The sequence below is a fragment of the Callorhinus ursinus genome, unplaced genomic scaffold, assembly GCF_003265705.2.
Source record: "Callorhinus ursinus isolate GAN/ISIS: 27379988/994484 unplaced genomic scaffold, GSC_fseal_2.0 scaffold8, whole genome shotgun sequence".
In the NCBI taxonomy this organism is placed as follows: Eukaryota; Metazoa; Chordata; class Mammalia; order Carnivora; family Otariidae; genus Callorhinus; species Callorhinus ursinus.
Window position 1 is genome coordinate 1,642,952 of NW_027397070.1, and position 20,293 is coordinate 1,663,244.

At 48.7% G+C, this 20,293-nt stretch overlaps 1 protein-coding gene, 1 long non-coding RNA gene and 1 pseudogene across 5 annotated transcripts; 2 read left to right on the forward strand and 1 right to left on the reverse strand.

Annotated features, from left to right (window-relative positions):
• Positions 1-720: 720 nt before the first annotated feature.
• LOC141373230 (uncharacterized) lies at positions 721-3,543 on the forward strand. The gene is made up of 3 exons (XR_012378937.1): positions 721-836; positions 2,961-3,074; positions 3,438-3,543. It is a non-coding gene; the product is annotated as an uncharacterized lncRNA (long non-coding RNA).
• A 3,810-nt stretch (positions 3,544-7,353) lies between these two features.
• Positions 7,354-19,994, reverse strand: RBM23 (RNA binding motif protein 23). Of its 4 annotated transcripts, XM_025870344.2 has the most exons (14): positions 19,770-19,971; positions 14,177-14,252; positions 13,267-13,367; positions 12,532-12,579; positions 12,246-12,419; positions 11,934-11,987; positions 11,660-11,777; positions 11,401-11,553; positions 11,178-11,315; positions 10,704-10,769; positions 9,035-9,230; positions 8,824-8,943; positions 8,646-8,730; positions 7,354-8,562 (listed from the first exon to the last, which is right to left on the reverse strand). In XM_025870344.2, exons 2-14 carry the CDS (start codon positions 14,240-14,242, stop codon positions 8,559-8,561), a joined length of 1,323 nt encoding a protein of 440 aa, XP_025726129.1. In that variant the 5' UTR covers positions 14,243-14,252; positions 19,770-19,971; the 3' UTR covers positions 7,354-8,558. The 4 variants fall into 4 exon arrangements, with proteins under 4 accessions (XP_025726129.1, XP_025726130.1, XP_025726132.1 ...); XM_025870345.2 differs by having other exon boundaries at positions 7,354-8,730; positions 9,071-9,230; positions 19,770-19,994; XM_025870347.2 differs by having other exon boundaries at positions 7,354-8,730; positions 19,770-19,960.
• Positions 15,698-16,539, forward strand: LOC112821951 (ATP synthase peripheral stalk subunit d, mitochondrial pseudogene; annotated as a pseudogene).
• Positions 19,995-20,293: the final 299 nt, after the last annotated feature.

Here is a 20,293-nt window from a genome sequence, read left to right on the forward strand (position 1 = left end):
ACCAGATTGCCAAAGGGGTCTGTGACCCAACAAATTACAACCCAGGATGGTACTGACTGCTGTTGGGATGGGGAAACTGGGTGGGTGGAGGACCGGTGTGGGAGGTTTATTTTTCACTGGATGCCCTTTTTCTTGTCTGAATGTTTAACTATGGTATATATTACCTGTTCAAAAAGGAAATAACTTAAAACAAAGTCTTGAAGTTGCAGAGAAAGAAGAGAGACCAGAGAGAGGGTCCTGGGGATAAGCAGATGAGGCAGGTGGAGATGCAGCTGCCACGGAGGCAGCGGAAGAACCAGAATCAAACATGCGGTTGTTCTGCCAAGGGAGGAGGGCTCTGGTTTTTTAAGTGAACCCTACGCCCACAGTGGGCCTCCAACTCTCCACCCTGAGATCAAGACTAGTGTGCTGTACTGACTGAGCCGGCCAGGCGCCCCAGGAAGAGGGCTTGGTCAAATGTAGCCCAAGGGAAAGATGAGGAAAAAGGCCCAGTGCCTTTCTTGTGTCTGAAGCTTCCAATATGCATACTGAAGATGGTGGTGGCAGGGCCTCCCCTGTGAGGGGTGCCACACACACCACAAGCCTCCCTCCTCCTCACTCAGCCAGCCCCATCAGCCCAACCCATCTGTGCGTTCCCTCCAGACGCCTACAGGGACGAGAGCTCAGAACAGACGGAAGCTGAAGCCACGCTCCCCCCAGACTTGGAAGGTGGGGTCTTCCCTGAGAGCCAGGCCATTCTTCTCCCTCTCTCTGATGGAGGCCGAGTCGCACGGGCTGCTGATCCGCTGGTGGGAGAGATCAGCAAAGGGCCCTGGGGCCTGAGCTGCTTCTGCCAGGTAAGGTCTTCTCCGCCCTCATGGTCCCCTTAACCACTGTGATTTTGTCTGCGCCCCTTTACGAGCCAGCCGCTGCCACCCCCCGCAGTCCCTAGCCCACAAGGCATCCTCACGGGCCAACAGCAGGAAGTGTGTGTGCTCTGTTCTGAGGGGCCGGAGGTGAGGCCAGTCCTGTGTCTTGGAAGGCATCGCTCTGCTCTAGCCTCTGCTCAGAGTTGGGCCTTTATGCCCTGCTGCATCTAACCCTCTCTAGAGAGACTGGGGCAGGGTCTCTCCTCTTCGAAAAGCCTGCCAGTCACGGAAGGGGATTTCACAAGTCTTCTGGGTTAAACCCTCACCCCCAGAAAGCCCACCCATGCATACTTCATCTTAGTAATCTAACAGTTCTATCCACATCAGTCTAAGTCCATTTTTCCTGGACATCCATCAGCAAATACTTGTTGTTCCCCGCAAGTACTGCCAAATGCCAGTCACTGCGCTGGGCCCTATGGGAAAAACAAATACAGGTGAGACACTACTCCTGCCCTCCAGGAGCTTACAATTGAGCTGGAGAGAAGGGACAAGGGGGTCAACAGCAGCAAACTGGACCACATTTTGAGTACCTGAGGGCTATGTCACATGCTCTAAGAATTCTGAATGGAAGAAACAGAATTTGGAAACAGATTTTAGGAACTGGGTCTTGAAGGATATATGCAGGCTGTACCTAGATGGGGGAAAGAAAAAAACTCCCTGTGGAGAAACTACGTGAGCAAATGCACAGGAGACACGAGATATGGTGGGCAGCCCGCCGCGTGATATAAAGACCCTCCCTGTAAGAAGGCAGCAAAACTTAAGGGGATGGTACAGCTGAGTTGTCAAGGGGCCCCAAAACCAGGTAAGAGCATCCTGCTTCTTAGTCCTTTATCATCTTGGTGGCTCTCTGATGGATATGCTCAAGGCGCCTCGTCATCTATTTGAGTTTTGTTTTGTTGGTAATCTTTACCCCTAACGTGGGGCTCAAACTCACAACCCTGAGATTAAGAGTTACACCCTCCACCAACTGAGCCAGCCAAGTGCCCCTCATCTATTTGACTCTTGATGGCCATGCTCCATGGCTTGGTGGCCTGGTACCCAAGGTGCAAATACAAACTCAGTGGGAGCCTTGCAAGCATTTTAGTTAGTACTCAGTCCCACTATTTTCTGGATGGAGAATGTCACTCTCAATCTCTCTGCCTTTCTGGACCTCAGCTCTCCCAATTATAAAGTAAAGGTAACAATACCTACCTTGTAGGATGGTCATGAGGACTAAATGCAAATGCAAGTATCTTTGTAATTTGTCAAATATTACAGAAATGAGCCATGGAAGTAATGTTCCTTTTACAATCTGTGTCCTGATCCCTTATTCAGGTACCCAGACAGCTTGCTGACTACTCAAAAGCACAGCAGCGCCCTGGAGATACAAACCTAAGGGGCACCTGGCTGGCTCAGTTGGTGGAGCACGTGACTCTCAGGGTTATGAGTTTGAGCCTCACAATGGGTATAGAGATTACTTTAAAAAATAAATAAAAAGAAGGGCGCCTGGGTGGTTCAGTCGGTTAAGTGTCTGCCCTCGGCTTAGGTCATGATCTCAGGGTCCTGGGATGGAGCCCCCCATTTGGCTCCCTGCTCAGTGGGGAGTCTTGCTTCTCCCTCTCCCTCTGCCCCTCCCCCTGCTCATGCTCTCTAAAATAAATATAATTTTAATAAATAATAAAAAGAAAAAAAGAAACATTTTTAAGTTGCCGTCTACAAGGTCCAACTTGCCTCCAAAGGACTCACAGGTAACCCTCATAGGTAGCCCCCATGAGATTTTTTTTTTTTTTTGAAGATTTTAAAAATTTGACAGCCAGCCAGCCAGGAGGGAACACAAGCAGGGGAAGCGGGAGAGGGAGAAGGCTTCCCGCAGAGCAGGGAGCCCGATGCAGGGCTCGATCCCAGGACCCTGGGATCCTGACCTGAGCCGAAGGCAGACGCTTAACGACTGAGCCATCCAGGCACCCCTAGATCTGCTGTTTTGAGGAGTATTGGGGGAGAGGAAGGAAGATTGGCAACTGAAGCCTAAGTGATCGTATTATACTGCACAGTTTTCCCATCTTTTTGTTCCAGTTCTAATTTGTCTTTAGGCAGAGGACCTGTGCTGACTTAAAATATTTCTCTGAAAGGAAGTCGTCAGAGCTCTGGAGACCAGTGATGACAGGTGCTACAGGACACCTGTGGCAGGTGAGGAGGGGCACTAAGCAAAGGGTGGCAGCAGAGAACACTGCAGGGTTTCCCTGGCCAAAGCAAAAGGCAGGAGGCATGCTGAAGGTAACCTGACAGGGTGGCTAGGGAGAGAATCACCTTGACCTTTTTTTTTTTTTTAAGATTTTACTTACTTCCTCAACAGAGAGAGAGAGCACGAGGGTGGGGGGGGGGGGCGCCAGAGAGGGAGAAGCAGGCTCAGGGAGCCTGACACAGGCTCAGTCATGACCTAAGCCAAAGGCAGGCGCTTAACCCACTGAGCCACCCAGGTGCCCCCTCTGATTTATAGTTTCAGGCCCAAAAAGGGATTGAGCCAGTGGGACTTGTTTTTCTGACATCTAGGCTGCTGGTGTGACCCAAGACCGTGTAAGCCAGGGACTTCAGTCCAGGAACAGTGAAGATTGACGTTCACCATGACCTCACCCTCACTTTTCTCCCCACCTATGCGGAGCATTCTCTGAGGTCAGGTAGGAAGTACAGTGTGTTGGCATTCGGAGGGACGGGAATAATGACGGCCAGTAGTAATGACAAGCTCTCAGGTTCCAAGCCCTCTCCATGGACTGTTTCATTTCAGCTTCACACCGTCCCTGAGACAGGTGCTACTGTTAGCTTTTCCTTTCCACACATGAGGGGTCCAAGTCACAGAGGGATGAACCACCCATTACTCAGCTGGTTTGTGACAGCAGAGCCATCTGCAGCATGTGGCGTTGCTCCGGAGCGGGGCCGTTCTGTTGGGAGGGTGAAGGCCCCCTGGCTTGGATGGGCCCAGGAGTTCAGAAAAGGCTTATTTTCAGCACTACCCGTTCTAAACAAGTAGGCTTTATGATGCTTGAAAGCTGATGGAAGCTCCCTTCCTTCCTGGAACATTGGCTAGAGTTTGACAAGTCTCTGATTTCCAAGGTCACTGCTTCCCCTCCCTGCAAACCAGCACAGACTGGCTCCTTTCCAGTCTTCGGGCCCCTCATCCATCTACCATTGCCCTCAAAAATAACTGCTTAATGGCCCTCCAGTAACTGCAGCCAACTCCTTAAGGGCTCTTGAGAGGAGATCATGTGGGAAAGCTAACAGAACTCATCCAACTTTTAAAAAGTGAGCTTTGATCAGCTCTTTCCTTGCCTCCACCTTCCCAGATGATTTAAATTGGTCTGCTTCACCTCTCACAGAGCTCTCTCCACCAAGAGCACACGCAGAGCAAATCCATCCTGGATATAAAGTGCAAAAGTTGGGAGGGAAGAGAAGGGATGTTTGAAGCCAGAAGGTTCAGACCCAGTTCTGAGACCAGAATTCCTTTCCCGATCCAGCTCATGACTAGCGACTTCACCTGGTTGCCATAGAAACATTAGTCTCTGTTGGATGGCAAGCAGCATTTTTGACGGAAAGCATCAGAGGCTACCATGGTAACACCAAAGAGAGTAAAAGCTGCCTTCTCTCCTGGAGGGGTGAGGAAGGAATGGAGGATGCCAGGGAAAGCAGGCTAGAAGGGACAGGCGTCAGAGAGCTTAGCTCTGACTTGAACAGAGAGGGAATTAATTCGACAGACACCTAATACGTGCAAAGCAAAGCAATAATGAAGACGACATGTCTATGGCTGGCCTCATCGGGCTATAATCATCTGGTAATAGAGTTTATACAGAAATGTAAATAAAGGTAGAATGAGACTTGTAACAGGACAAAGAATCCTGAAAAGGGAAATCAACCAGCAAAGCTTCAGAGTCTTAAAGGGGAGGATTCCGACTAGCAGAAGAGGGGCAGAGAGAACAAGATGAGCAAACACGGAAGTGGAGGGCACCTGGGTGGCTCAGTTGGTTAAGCGACTGCCTTCGGCTCAGGTCATGATCCTGGAGTCCGGGGATCGAGTCCCACATCGGGCTCCCTGCTCAGTGGGGAGTCTGCTTCTCCCTCTGACCCTCCCCCCCCTCATGCTCTATCTCATTCTCTCTCTCAAATAAAATCTTAAAAAAAAAAAAAAAATGGAAGTGGAAAAGTTCAGGACATACTGAAACCTCTGGGTACAGAGGTAGAAAACGCAACTCCCAGGCCTTGGCTCCCAGGAGGGGCAGGCTGAGATTAGGATCTAGGAATCTGAAGCTAGACTGCCTGGATTGGAATCCCAAACTTGCTGTGTAATCATAAGGCAGGTTACTTACCCTCTCTGGGTATCCGTTTCCTTGTTCGCAAAGTAAAAATGGTGAAAGTCTACCTCAGAGGGTCGTTGTGAGGATTAAGAATTCAGTACACATCAAGTGACTAGAACAATGCCTAACCCGCAACAGCCCTGCACCAGTGTCGACAATTACCATCATACCACCTCCCACTTTTCAGAGCCAGCACAGCCTCTCCTCACCGTCCAACTATTACTTTCTCATTCTCACAACACTGCTTCTGTAACAGAGAAAGGAGAGGCTGTGGTTCACCATCTCCCTTCAAGTTGAAAACTCCTTTTCCTTCCTCATAAGCACCAGGACTAAAGGTTCAAAGGGCAAGCCCCTGCTTCCTCTGGTCACTCACATCTGGGGGCTGTTGGAGCGTAAGAAGGAAGTAGGCAAAAATTCAATTTCAAGCACACGTAAGTTTAAAGAACAAGGAGGAAATACCACTGCCTTAGAGAAGACAGAAGCCTAAGTCAGATGAACGTCTCCTGTTTAGAACTGAGGACAGCTGGGCAACTCTGTGCTAGAAGAGGATCTGGGCCAGCCTCTCTACCCACACCTGAGCCGCTATGCCCAGGCAAAAGAGGCTCAGGAAGGTTTCCTTCACCTTAGGAGGCTGTTTGCTGCCCCCTCCTCTCTACTCCAACCACCCCCAATGCAGGGATGAGTAACTAGAAGGCACTGAGTCACATGTGTTGATTCTGGCTGTCACCCACTAGATGCTGTCACCTTATATGGGTTAGACTAGAGTAGTTGCCTTACATGTTTCCTCACTTCTAGCACTGTCTCTCCCCCAGTAAGAGGCTGTATGAGGAACTAAGAAGGGTTGGGGGGGTGGAGAACTGAGGTGGAAGGAAGCAAAGTGAAGGCAGGCCAAGGTAGGCAGGCATGGGAACGAAAGGAAGCCAAGCAGAGACAGGCACCCATCTGATGAGGGCAGGGAGGCAGGCAGAGCCTGTGGGTATTTATAGTTTGGAGGAGTTCAAGACTGCCCTGAGGAAGTCTGGTCCCGAGCGCCTCAGGATAACTAACAAAAATGGTCCACACTGTTTTTCAGGATGCATTAGCAGCCAAATCAATAACTATAGGGGGACTGGGCCCTAGCCAGCTACTACCTAAAAACAATGCATCCTCCTTTCCTTCCCCCAGGCCCAGAGAGCAAACCAGGACAGGGAAAGGGTGGCGGTGGCAGCAAAGGCAACAGGAGCAAGGAGGCTGCAGCAGGCGGCGCTGAGGGGAGATCAAGAGCTAGTTCTGGGTCCCAGTGGCCTTTTCTGCCACAAGCAAGTGCCAAGTACCTAATACTTCAGTGTGACAAGCAACCCCAGAAGCTAGTATCACCGAAAAACCAGCGCTCTGCTTAGAAGTCTGAGAGCTGACAAATTAAAACCTAACAGCAATTATCCATATTTTTAGCATGACAATAAAGTCTTAACATTCTGTTGCCATAGAGACCGGTAGAGAATGGAGGAGACCCACAGAGCTCTGCCCCTGAACTTCAGACATTCTTCTCTAGGCTGGTCCCTACCTAGTGAGCCAGGTTACGAGGCAGGCCCCTTGTCATAAGCCTTACAAAGCAGGTAGAGGAAGATGTGCGCATCCCCTTCCTCAGGACAATTCCTGGAATACTCAGCATTCTGGGAATTCACTGGTCCCAAGCCTGTGTCATCCCAATCAGAGTCACATATGAAAAGGAAGAGTTGAGGGGACTGGCTGAGGAATAGCGGACTTCAGGCCTGGAGAGCCCTGATGTATGAGGCCAAAACCTCTCTGGATACTGGACTGGGAGTTCCGTTACAAAAGGGCCAAAGGCGGGTACAGAGACTAATGGTAAGACTGGTGAACTTAGGAGGCTTCTCTGGCACTTAAACTCTTCAAGATCACAAAACACCTCTAGCCGAAGGTGCAAAATGTGCTACCGTCACACTGCCATCTGGTGGAAAGACAAGATCTGTCCTTAGGCGCAGAGACAGCCTGTTAGTGTGTCCAGTGACAAGGTAGGTTTGGAAATATTTAAGATGGCGGGGGGGGGGGGAATAGTTAAGATGAAGACATATGGAAGAGACCCACGGGACTGAGAGTATAATGCAGACAGATGGGGAACTCCATCCAGGTGTGTGTCTTCTGTCCATTTTAATTTCTAAGGAAGGTTAGATAAAACAAAATTAAAATAAAGGGAAAAAACATAAAGGCATTACAAATGTTTTATATCCCTAGAACCATTCACGGTTTTGGCTCATGAGAAGTTATTAACATCAGACACACCAACGGACAGAGACCACACACACATGGGCAGCAGCCACCACAACAGTGGAGCTTGCCTTTTATACAAAGTCTGTATGTATATATGCACGTGTGTGTGTACGTATGCATGTGTGTGCACATACATATACACACATACATATACATATATATTTTATGTACACAGACACAAGGGTATAAAATCCAGTGAAAAGGGCTCACATGTGCCCAGGCAGGGGACAGGAGCAGCTTTAACAGCTGGGGTTGAGCCCACGGTAGAGGCACATGGGAAATGGTAGAGAGTAGCAGCCTCCTCTCTGTCCTTCCACCCTGCACCACAGGAAGGACCTGGGAGGAAGGACAACTGTACAAAGGAAGATGGAAGATACTGGAAAGGTATCCCACCTTTCACTGAACTCCTGAAAGGCCCAGCCCTAAGCCATCCAAAATGCCTGGCAGGACACTGGCAGGACAGATCACTCCCACACCTCCCAGCAAGATGCGGTTCTGGCCCCAGGCTGAGGCTTAAGGCAGGCTTCACAATGCGCATGTCCATGCCATCTTCCAGGCCTGTGCAGCAGCAAGCCAACACCTTCAAGGTTCACTGCCCCCAACCCCAAACTCCAAAGTCCTCTTGGACCAGAGATCTTAAGGGTTTTCCTCAACAGACTGTAGGGAAAAGGTACAGGAAGCGGAGAGAGGTTAGTTCCTTCAGTTACTGCTCTATGGCCTTCCCAACGGGGGAAGAATCGAGGAATCACCAAGAGGTGGTTGGAAAGAGCAATGAAGGTCATCCCAGAAGACAACATACGCGGAGAAACGGGTGTTCAACAGGTGCAGATTCTGTCCTCTTCAACTAGTGGCTTTGCTCAGCAGAGTCCGTTCCCAATGGGGCCCTGGGCAGGAGCCCTTCTCGAGTCCAAGGGTGGCCCCCAATTCCCGCAGAGCCCACGTCCACGCGCTCAGGATGGCTTGGGTCCACAAAATGGAGAAGGGGCCATGGAGAGGTCGATGTGGAGACAGGAGCGGCAGGACCCAGAGACGCAGGGAGGCAGCGTACCATACCACTGACTTACCTATGGCAAGGAGAAGAGATCCAGGGGAAGCTAAAGGAAAGAAAATAACCAAAGACTAAACGGAGCCAGACCCTGAGACTCACATGGTCTGAGGGGTAAAGAGGCTAGAAAGCTGGAAGCACTGGGAGGCGATTGCCTGGGAGGCGAGGTTCAGGGCTGGACTCAGAGCTGCAGAGAGAGAGGCACGACGAGTTAGTGAGCACAGAGCATTCCCTCTTTCCAGGCCCCAACCCCTCTTCCCTTTCCCAAGTCCAAGTCTACCAGTCAGAGCCGCAGGGTTCAGGGCCCCCAAGGGAACCGTCCCGTTCAGCTGCAAGGCAGCAGCAGCCTGGGCAGCGGCGGCAGCAGCAGCAGCTGTGGTAGGCAACTGGATTCCGGAGCCTAAAAGGGAAAGAGAAGTTGGTGTTAAGTCCCAACTCCTGATCTAAGATTCCACCCCACGTTCTTCACTCTGCAGAGAAACTCTCTCCACCTTCTGCCAATTTGGCCACGAGCTGCAAACGTCCACCTGCAGATCCCAGATCCAGCTCCTGGTCCCCATCCGGAAAAGTGATGTCTGTGCCACCATCCAGTCGCTCGGTCACATGGCCAACTCGCATAGGTCGACCAGCAAGCTCGAAGCCATTCAGCTGTTCCAGGGCCCGCCGGGCACACTCGGAGTCTGAGAACTACAAGAAACCCAGGCCGTGTACCAGTCACTTCCTGGCCACGGACACGCTCACAACGCCCTGCCACCACCGCCTAGTCCTGCTACCCCAGGAAACTGCATGCTCACTGTGGCACAAACTGTTCTGTCCCAAGGACTGTGACCCCCATCCCCCCAAAACGATGTGAAAAGGACCTTTTTCAACTGACTCAATGGCAATCACTTCCAACTTCCAGCTCCACTGAGAACCTAATAATGCAAAAATCTGTTATCTATAGGGTGGCCTACCCTTACATGCTGCTTCACAAATAAGCATATCAATGGAAGAAAGACAGCCTGAGAGTCAAGGTTCCTGGGCTTTTCTAATTTCAGCCCTTCGGACTAGTTTCAATTCTCAATCAAGAAGTAGGAATCTGGAACTCCAGAGCCCAGCCGTAGGAGGGAGTGCACCCTGGCATGGAGAGCAAGACTGCACCCCACCCCTACGCCTCCACCAGCGCTGCTGGTCAGAGAGCTCTACCGCCCAGCAGCACCGGAGCAGCCTGGTACAGAGAAGATTCCAGTGTGCTGTTGAAGTGTCAACAAGGGTATTGACCGAAAAGGTGGCAGCACAAGGGCAAAAAAGCCTCACAAAAGGTTTTCTGCGTCTGAGTCACCAAGGAGTTAGAAGAAGTACTTGCCACCATGAACACCAGGTCTGGCTTTGTTTCCTCTGGTAGCACCTGCCCTAGGGCCTGGCACGTGGTACTGACAATTCCTAGGCAGGTGGTGTAGGTGGTGGCCTGCCTTTACTGGATGCTTCTGAGATGAGCAATACCCCTGGTAGAACACAACCTATCTCCCCTCTGCCCTGCAGGCAACTGCGGGGGGTGTATGCTGCCTGGACTGAACCTAGAAAATATCAGCTTCTATGAGACTCTGTGGCCGGCAGCCAGTCCTCAGCCTAGAGTCACACAGGGCTAGAAGAACCAGTTATGGGAACTGGAAGCAATTTTGTTGGGAGTGTCAAGGAAAAGGGAAGACGTGGCCTCGCTATTCTCCCTATAGCGGTCTCTGAACATAAAGATACTTCTCAATGGAGAAACTGCTTCAGATGGGGTAGTGCCAGAAAAAATAAATAAATCCCTATTCCTGCTCCAACCGTGAAAACATACCATGCCTATAAAAGCCCACACCTAACCTCCCTCATGCCCCCAACCTTTTAGCTGCAGCCTGAAATCATTTCTATTACCCAAAGAGCAAGTTGCGGCACCAGGGAAGCTGGGTGAACTCCTGGACACACCCATACCAGGGCCACTGACAGTGTGCAGGAGCAAAGCCAAGATCTCAAGCAATGCACTCATCTCAAGGGGCAGAAGGCTAGTCCAGGCTTCAGGCACCAGGGCTTATGGGTCATTTAGACAGTTCCTAAAGGAGGAGGATGAAGCTAAGCTGCAAAATCAGACAAGTGGACAAACCCACACTGAAATTCAAAAGTTAAAGACCAGAGACTCACCGTAATGAAACCATAACCTTTAGAACGGCCTGTATCTGAGTCCTTCATCAGGACAATATTATCAATCTGTATAAGAGGGAGAAATTATTAGCAATCTTTGGGCTAACCCGCACCTTTGATCTTTCCTGCCTGACAGTTCTAACTACCTCTAACTTTGTACCTCTAACTATCTCTAACAGTTCTAACTCTCCAAATCTTCTCTTTAAAAAGAGACAAAGGCCACCTCTTTCCAAAACACCTCTCCTGGCTCATCTTACTGAACCTGGACCCCATTATTTGAGTTCACGGTGCCTAACTTATCTGCATACTGAGCACTCTGAATATGAAGATGGAGCCCAACTTTGCCGGCACGGACCCATCCGCTCGTTCTGACGGACGCAGTGGGTTAATCACGGTCAGGCAGAACAAAGAGATAGGCTCACCCTCCCCACTTTCTCCAATTCCCTTCAGAGCTTTCCATCACTTTCTACTCACTTTGCCGAAGGGCTCAAAGATGCCCCGGAGCATGTCCTCCGTGATATTGAAGTGCAGGGAGCCCACATAGAGGCGCATTGGCCCGCTGTTGCCCTTCTGCAGGTTGTTGGCCATGGCTGCCAGTCGGTTTTTCTCAGCCTAGGCGAGGAGGAACCGATAGATTGCATCCCACACCCCCTCCCTCCAAGGCCATCTGCTCATGTCAGCTTTGCAACTTGCTCACCTGTGAAGCCTGGACAATGATGGGCACTCCAAGCAGCCGTTGCCCAGTCAGCCCAATGGCCAGTGGCACAGACTGGATTTCACAGAATTCCACGTAGGCGATGCCCTTAGAACGCCGGGAGTTCCGATCGGAGATGATTCGGACATCACGAACCTAGCCAGGGTAAGAAGGAAATCCTGAGTTAGGCATAAAGGAGAATGGACAGAAGATAGCTATACATGGGAGAAAGCTAAGGCGGGGGGGGGGGGGGGGAGGTTACCTTGCCGACAGCAGAGAAAAAGTCCTCCAAGTCCCGAGGCCGAATGCGGGCTGCTAACTGCATACAGAAAACCGTGCGGGCATCACGTTCCTCGGGACTCAGATTATCAATGGGCTCCCTGAAGAGCGAGTGCAATCTGGTGAGACGCCCACTCCCGATACACGGTTATTGTGCTCCAGCTCCCCCTCCAGTACCACACATTCCTGTATTCTGGCTCAAACGGCTTTCTAGTCATACCTCACGATCCCTGGAAGAGTGTTCACTATCAACTCACCTGACCGGGCTCTTTTCTCTGAAATGAGGACTCTTACTGTGTGCGTACCTGCGCCTATGGAACAGAGAACGACAAACGGAAAATCGCGTCATGTGATTTCACCCGCGTTGGTCCAATGCTTGGTCTTCCGGCACGAGAAAACCTGATCCCAGCACCTCATCTCACGTGGGAATTGTCAACACCACCCCTCCAGTACCAGAGTCTCCTGCCCGCCGCATCGGGTTTTGAGCACCCACAGGCAGGAACCACAGCGCGGGGTGTTTACCCAGACCCCAACACAAAGGCCATCATCATATGAGCAAGAGGCGATACCCAGCGGCAAGCGGCGGGCTCCTGTAGCGCACGCGGTCCTCACGCCGCCGGTCCCGACTGCGTGTCTCACTGCTGTGCCGCCGGTCCCGGCTCCGGCTGCGGTGGCGACGCTGCCGGTCTCGACTTCGGCTCCGACTGCTTCTCCGCCTGTGCCGGTCCCGCTCCCGACTGCGGCTACAGTGCGAGGCACTACTGAGTTTGCTAAAGGGCAAACCAACCTCTTCCAGACTCCAAGGGATAGCTCTCCCATTTAGAGTAATTCCCGAAAGCCCCCAGAACTACTGACCTGCGCTTTCTATCCCTGCTTTTACTATGGCTCCGACTCCTCTTCTTCCTGTGAAGGAGGGGATAAATTCTTATTATCAAGAAGGTCTTCTCTCCCCCAAGGAAAAAGAACGACGGAAAGGCCAGGGTGGAACAGCAGTAAAAGACCAAAGAGCCCGGGGCGCCTCGGTGGCTCAGTCTTAAGCATCTGCCTTCAGCTCAGGTCATGATCCCGGGGTCCTGGAATCCAGCCCCACATCGGGCTCCCTGCTCGGCAGGAAGCCTGCTTCTCCCTTTGCCACTTGCCCTGCTTGTGTTCCCTCTCTCGCTGTGTCTCTCTGTCAAAGAAATAAATAACATCTTAAAAAAAAAAAAAAAAGACCAAAGAGCCCAAGATGACCTGGCAGGAGTTCACAGCAATACCAACTTGCACACAGCCCTGAATGCTGTCAGGCTTCTGAAGTGGCCATTTCCTCCCGAAGCCCAGCAAAAGCTGCTGTTTCCAAATCAGGGGTCCCCTGGCTATTTTATTCAATTGAAACAGAATGATGCTAGAACAGAGCCACAAGTCTATGCTGGAATGTGAAGACTAGAAGATCATTAAACCAAGTCACCATGATTCCCAGGACCCAGTAGAGCCATCACTAAAAATGAGCAGTCTTACAAGCAACCACCTCCCTGCTCTGGCTGTTTCTCCGATGGACACAGTTGCTTCCCTTGCCCAAGTTGCCAACCCACTTCCTCATGCCACACTTACTTGCTTGCCTCCCCACCGGCGCTGCTCCCACTGGTGCTGGTACTGCTCATGCTGGTGTTGCTAGGGCCATCTTTTTTAACCTCTTTCCTTTGCTGTTCATCCTGGGGGGGTTGCCAGGAAAAATGTCACCAGGTATAAGGTGGTAGACACATACACATTCCATTGGGCAACAAAAGAACAAAAGTGGACAGAGAAGAAAGCTTGTGAAATCAAAGTTCACAATTATCTAGCCAGTTTCTGAGCACCTGGATCTCCTAACAAAGGGAGTAAGAAGGAAGGAAGGAAACCACCCAAAAAAAGAGCTCAGAGTGACAGATTTTGATGTCAAAACTTGAGCTACCCAACATTTGTTCCACTGACATCCATTTCCCAGGAGAGTGAGAAATTATTTAGGTCTGAGATACACTGACTTTCTACTGGGTCATTGAGAGCTCTGAGCAAAGCACTTATTCCCAGCACATTCTACCCCCCCCCACTTCCTCCCGCTCCTTGCCCCAGCTTTGGGACCATCTCTGTGAGCATGCCTCTGAGTATGGAAGCTGGAGAGTGGGGCTTACTAAAAAACTATGACTTTCACAAATAGCCACGATACATAATAAACAAGCAGGGAAAAAGAATTTACAAAGTATTGGCACGCCTGGGTGGCTCAGTTGGTTAAGCAACTGCCTTCGGCTCAGGTTGTGATCCTGGGGTCCCAGGATCGAGTCCTGCATTGGGCTCCCTGCTCAGCAGGGAGTCTGCTTCTCCCTCTGACCCTCCCACCTCTAATGCTCTCTCTCTCTCTCATTCTCTCTCTCTCACATAAATAAAGTCTTAAAAAAAAAAAAGAATTTACAAAGTATTGAAACTGATGATCTATAACTGCTTCTTCTTACTAACCCAATTCCAGCAGTGAGATGGGGAATATTACCTCCTCTTTTTTATAGGGAGCCTCCAGCATGGCCTCAATCACTATATCAAAGTCATCGGACGCCATCGTAGCAGACCTGAAGAGAGGACGTGGATATGTAAGAACCTCATATTTTTCCTCCCCTTCTGGCACCCCACATTCCCTTCCTTCTCCAAGACATAGACTTGAGAATATACAGTTTTGTTTCTTGAATTCCACAGGGATCTTCCTGGCTGTTGCTTACTCTAGGTTTATTTTTGCACAATTTAATTCTGAACTAGTTTTGCTCTGTGGCTTCAAAAAGGTAAAGTGTCTAGAAGGAAAATATCTAGATAGAAACAAAATACAATACAGACCCTGTGTTGTGAAGAAAAAGTGTTGGCATTCAAAATTACTATTCACTTGACAATGGACACTAGGCCTCCATTCTACAGTTCAAAATTCTGTATAAATAACTGGTTTAAACTTAAATCATAGAAATGAGCACATATTTCCAATAAAAAGGTAAGGATGTAAGACTAAAAATCAGGAACAAGACAAAACAACACCAGAACGCAGATCTGCCCTAAGCTCTTCCCCACATCCCCCACACAAACATCAATAATTAGGGGACTCATCGCTAAGCATTTCCCATATAACACCAACTAGAATTCAGATAACTCAGAAAGATAACGATTAAGGCAGGATTAACCAATTCTACCTGGAAGCCTGTCCAGGTAGGAAGGGTAAGACCTCCTGCCTCCCCAAGCGTTCACACCTAGCAATCATCTTTCTCAAGTCTGTCCACCTCAGGCCCATCAAATAAAAAAATAGTAATAATAATAAAAGAAACCCAGAAGATATCGGGGCACCTGGGTGGCTCAGTCAGTTATGTCTGCCTTTAGCTCAGGTCATGATCCCAGGGTCCTGGGATAGAGCCCCTGCTCGGCTCCCTGCTCAGCAGGAAGCCTGCTTCTCCCTCTCCCTCTGCCTGCCGCTCACCCTGCTTGTGCACGCACTTGAGCTCTGTCAAATACATAAATAAAATCTTTTTTTTAAAGATTATTTATTTATTTATGTATTTGACAGAGAGCACAAGTAGGCAGAGAGGCAGGCAGAGGGAGAGGGAGAAGCAGTCTCTCCACTGAGCAGGGAGCCCGACGTGGGGCTTGATCCCAGGACTCTGGGATCGTGACCTGAGCCGAAGGCAGCCGCTTAACCGACTGAGCCACCCAGGCAGCCCCCATAAATAAAATCTTAAAAAGAAGAAAGAAAAACAAGACATCAAACAAAGTCAATAGAATAAATTATTCAAAAAATATTGGTCTGGAATTACCAATATACACAACACACATGAATCTTAAAATAATTATGCTGAGTGAAGGAAGTAAGACAAAAATATACTGTGTGCTTCCATTTATAGGAAAAAATGCCAGGAAATGTAAACCAAACTGTACTGGCAGAAAGCAGATCAGTGGTTGCCTAGGGATAGGAGGAGGTGGAGAAGGGCTAGGAAGAAAGGATTACAAAAGGGCAGAAGAAACTTTTGGCGGTAATGGTTTCATGGGTATTTAAACATCAAAACCCATCAAACTGTACACCTTAATGTGGACAGCTTTATTTTATGTCAATTATACCTCAATAAAGCTGACCAAAAAACAAAAAAAAACCTCCAACTAATCTGAAGAATTTCTGTGCAATACCTTTGTCCTCTTTAAAGCAGCTAATGCATCATCCACTGATGCTGTCCTACAGCCTATTTTGGTGATTTAAGAATAAAACAGGAGGCCAGTTCCGTTCCTTGCTGCTGTGGACTCTAGGCCGCCGGGGTCGGTGAAGGATCTCAAGAGGGCTGCGCGAAAACTTGCTCTAAAAACCATTGACTGGGTAGCTTTTGGGGAGATCATACCCCGAAACCAGAAGGCCATTGCTAACTCCCTGAAATCCTGGAATGAGACACTTACCTCCAGACTGGCTACTCTCCCTGAGAAACCACCTGCTATCGACTGGGCTTACTACAAGGCCAATGTGGCAAAGGCTGGTTTGGTAGATGACTTTGAGAAGAAGTTTAATGCCCTGAAAGTTCCTGTGCCAGAGGATAAATATACTGTTCAGGTGGATGCTGAAGAAAAAGAAGATGTGAAAAGTTGTGCCGAGTTTTTGTCTCTCTCAAAGGCCAGGATTGAGGAATATGAAAAAGAGCTGGAGAAGATGAGGAACATAATTCCATTTGATCAGATGACCATTGAGGACCTGAATGAAGTCTTCCCAGAAACCAGATTAGACAAGAAGAAGTATCCCTATTGGCCTCACAAGCCAATTGAGAATTTATAAACTTGAGTTGGGGAGAAAGCTCTGGCCCTCGTGTTGTAAATGCTGGACATTAAAAATAATGATACGGTGAAGAAAAAAAAAAAAAAAAAAGAATAAAACAGGAGGGCGCTTGGGAGGCTCAGTTGGTTAAGCGACTGCCTTCGGCTCAGGTCATGATCCCGGAGTCCCAGGATCGAGTCCCGCATTGGGCTCCCTGCTCAGCGGGAGTCTGCTTCTCCCTCTGACCCTCCCCCCTCTCATGCTCTCTCTCCCTCTCATTCTCTCTTAAATAAATAAATAAATAAAATCTTAAAAAAAAAAGAATAAATCAGGAGTACAAAAAGTAGTAACAAAAAGTAATATAAAAATATTACTTATTTTATACTTTAGAGCCCATAGCCTATTTTGGTGATTTAAGAAAAAAACAGGAGTACAAAAGTAATCACTAATATAAAATAAGTAATATAAAAATATGACTAATCACTCCTACAGTACCTAATATTGCTAGGTACTGCACTAAACCTGTTACAGAGACAAGATTCTTGGAAAGAGCAAAACAAAAATTACCTGGAGCCAAATTTAAGACTTAAAATGGAAACCAAATCAAAATCAAATAAGTGTGTCTAAGAACCAGTGAACTTGGGGCGCCTGGCTGGCTCAGTCGGTAGACCTTACGACTCCTGATCTCAGGGTTGTGCATTCCAACCCCATGTTGAGTGTACAAATTACTTAAAAATAAAATCTTAAAATAAAAACAGTGAACTCAATCATTCATCATAATAACACCATACATTTATTTAACAATCAAAGGTAACATATGCTACAAGCAGCTATCAGGTCCAATGCACGATGAAAAAACTGAGGTTTTGTGAACTGCCCAGAATCACAAAGCTTAAATGGAGGTGCTGACTCTTGATTAAGGTCTCCTGACCCAAAGTCTAACGTCTTACCAATTCTATCAGGTTACCTCTCCTGTACTTTATAATTCAGCCTTAAATTTTTTTTTAAAGATTTTATTTATTTGAGAGAAAGAATGAGAGAGAGAGAGAGAGAGCGCGCGCACATGAGGGAGAGAGGGTCAGAGGGAGAAGCAGACTCCCTGCCGAGCAGGGAGCCCGATGCGGGACTCGAATCCGGGACTCCAGGATCATGACCTGAGCCAAAGGCAGTCGCTTAACCAACTGAGCCACCCAGGCGCCCTCAGCCTTAAATTTTTAAAAAGAAGAGTACACAGCATACCGAGATGTCCAGTTTTTGGTTTTTTTAAGATTTTGTTTTTAAATATTCTCTACCTCCAACGTGGTACTTGAATTTACAACCCCTCAGATCAAGAGTCTCAAATTCTACTGACTGAGCCAGCTAGGGGACCCAAGATGTCTACTTTTATTTTTTATTTTATTTAAAAAAAATTATTTTTTTAAATTTATTTGACAGAGTGAGAGCACAAGCTGGGAGACAGAGGGAGAGGGAGAAGCAGGCTCCCCGCTTGCAAGGCTCCATCCCAGGACCCCGGGATCATGACCTGAGCCAAAGGCAGCCGCTTAACCTACGGAGCCACTGAGGCACCGCCCCCCGCAAGATGTCTACTTTAAATACACACTCATCTAAGGAATTACTACTATCCTAAAAGGTTTATCAAAAGCATTAGTCCCATTAGTCACACCTTATTATGTGGCTTCTAGATATGAAGCAGCATATACTTCAAAATATCAGGACCAAACTTATTGTAATACTATTTGATTGTGGAAAATGGTTTTTAAAAATAAAAGGTTTCAATCTACAATTTCTGTTCTTTCCAGTCATTTTACCTGCCAAGTCTATGCAAGTTTTTCTTTTTTTTCTCTAAAAGTATTTATTTATTTAAGTAATCTCTACATCCAACATGGTGCTAGAATTCACAACCCCGAGGTCAAGAGTCCTATGCTCTCCAACTGAGCCAGCCAGGTGCCAAGTCTATACAAGTTTTCTAAATGTCATACAACTCTCTTTATTTTTTAAAATCTACTTTTTCCTCCCCAAATGAAATGCTTCTGATTTAAATCATTACTCTTTGTTGACTGCTAGTACAGGATAGGATTAACTTAACACATGCACAAAAACTTTCACTCAAGGTAACATATGAGCCACCACGTATGGAGTAAAGTTTTCACTCAGGTACTCAGAAATGAATGAATCTATTTAAGCACGGACATACAGAACACGAGCACATTTTGAAACTTGCAATCTCACTCGATTTGGTGTATCTTTTCAGATGTCCTAGAAGCAGTAAAGTCCCAAACACTATGCATTTTCAAGTTGGCAGTTTTCAAACTCTTCCCATGTTCTATATTAAGGGTCAAAGTCCATCAATCCCATGCACTAAAAAACTATAGAGCCTTCTTCCATCCCTGCTCCAAAAACTGCATTAGGGGTGGGCCCACAATCACACAAGGGTCTGGACTTTGTCATAGCATAGTCAAGACCCCAACAAGCACTTAGGCCTCACTGCTAAAGGGACAAAGGAGAGTGAAGAACCACTGTCAGCTCAGTTCAGGCAAAAGTCACCACATGCTGAGTCTCAGGGGGTGATGGGTCCAGTCACAGAGCTGGGCACAAACACCTCCAAATTGAAGGCAGCTTATTAAGAATAGGAACAATGAGAAAGGTAAAGTACATTCCTGCTGTTTAACAAGCCAAGGCTACACTTTAAAAAATGGTCCTATGAGTAACCGATTCGCACCGTCCCTGCGAGGGCCAGTCCCAATGCTACAACCCTTATGTGGCCTCACTATACTCCTGTACCGCCACGGAACGTGTGGTCAAAAGGAGGAACCAGGGAAAAGCCCAGAGGCCAACACAATGAACAGGAGTCTTCCAGAGCCTGAAGATTGAGAAGTCTGTCTCAGTGTCTCAGTTTAGTCTAACCTCAGTGTCTTAGTGTCTAACCTCTCTCGGAGTGGTGGCACTAAGAGCTGAAAATCCATCCTGCGAGCCCTCTCAGACCGCGGTGGGTCGATGCTTCCCCTCTTCCCCGCCCCAGTACGGGCGACCCTAAACGTCAGGGCTGCGGGGACCTGTTAAGAGATCGGTCACTGGGATCCTTGAGACAGCATCTTCATCTTTAAGAGATACGGCCACGAGGATGCCGAGCCCTAAAGTCATGCCAGCGGGCTACACTGAGGGAGCGAACACTTCCAAACCAAAGTAAACAAAAATATTTTCTTAAGTTTGCCTAATTCTGCTCTTGACGCCATTTTCTGCCTGTGACGTCAGGGGGCGGCGCCGTGCGGCAACGTCACGCATAGGTGACGTCGCGGGGGGACCGGGTTTCGGGGTTTCTCACCAGTTCCGGGTCCCCGCGGGCGGGGTCCCGGTTTCCGCCGTTCTTTTGGGTGTATTGGGGACGCGAAGCACGGATATTTTCCAGAGTCTCAGCAGTAAAAGCAGCACCGCAGCCGCAGCTGCTCGTCTTCCCGCAAAATGGCGGCAGCTCCGCGGTCTTCCAGAACTTTCCCCAATCTGCGCAGGCGCCGAAACATTCAGGCTGTGGAACTAATCACTGGTGTCGCGGCAACAGTCCAAAGTACAGATTTTCATTGGCCAAAACCCTAAGCATGGGTGGAGCCAAACTCAAATGTTTCTTAGCAACCATCAAGTTCCCATCGATTGGCTAACCTCTCCGAGAGTGGAAGCCTCCTAAGGCGGCCGCCCATCGCCCTCTCATTGGTTAGGTGACATGCGAAAGGCGGAGAACGCGGGCAAAGAATCAGCGAGGACTCTCCTGCCCACTCCCGGCTCCAGGTGACGAGGCCAGCGCCGCGGGCGAAGACAAGGAGGTACAGTTGGCTTCCTTGCTACTCTCTACCT

What these genes read in the sequence shown, in the direction of transcription:
- RBM23 (XM_025870344.2), bottom strand. Translation starts at nt 14,242, where the DNA reads ATGGCGTCCGATGACTTTGATATAGTGATTGAGGCCATGCTGGAGGCT. An exon ending in GCCGGTGGGGAGGCAAGCAA is followed by an intron (nt 12,580 to 13,266) that starts GTAAGTGTGGCA and finishes CCTCCTTCACAG; the next exon opens with GAAGAAGAGGAGTCGGAGCC. An exon ending in GAACCCTGCGGCTCTGACTG is followed by an intron (nt 8,731 to 8,823) that starts GTAGACTTGGAC and finishes CTCTCTCTGCAG; the next exon opens with CTCTGAGTCCAGCCCTGAAC.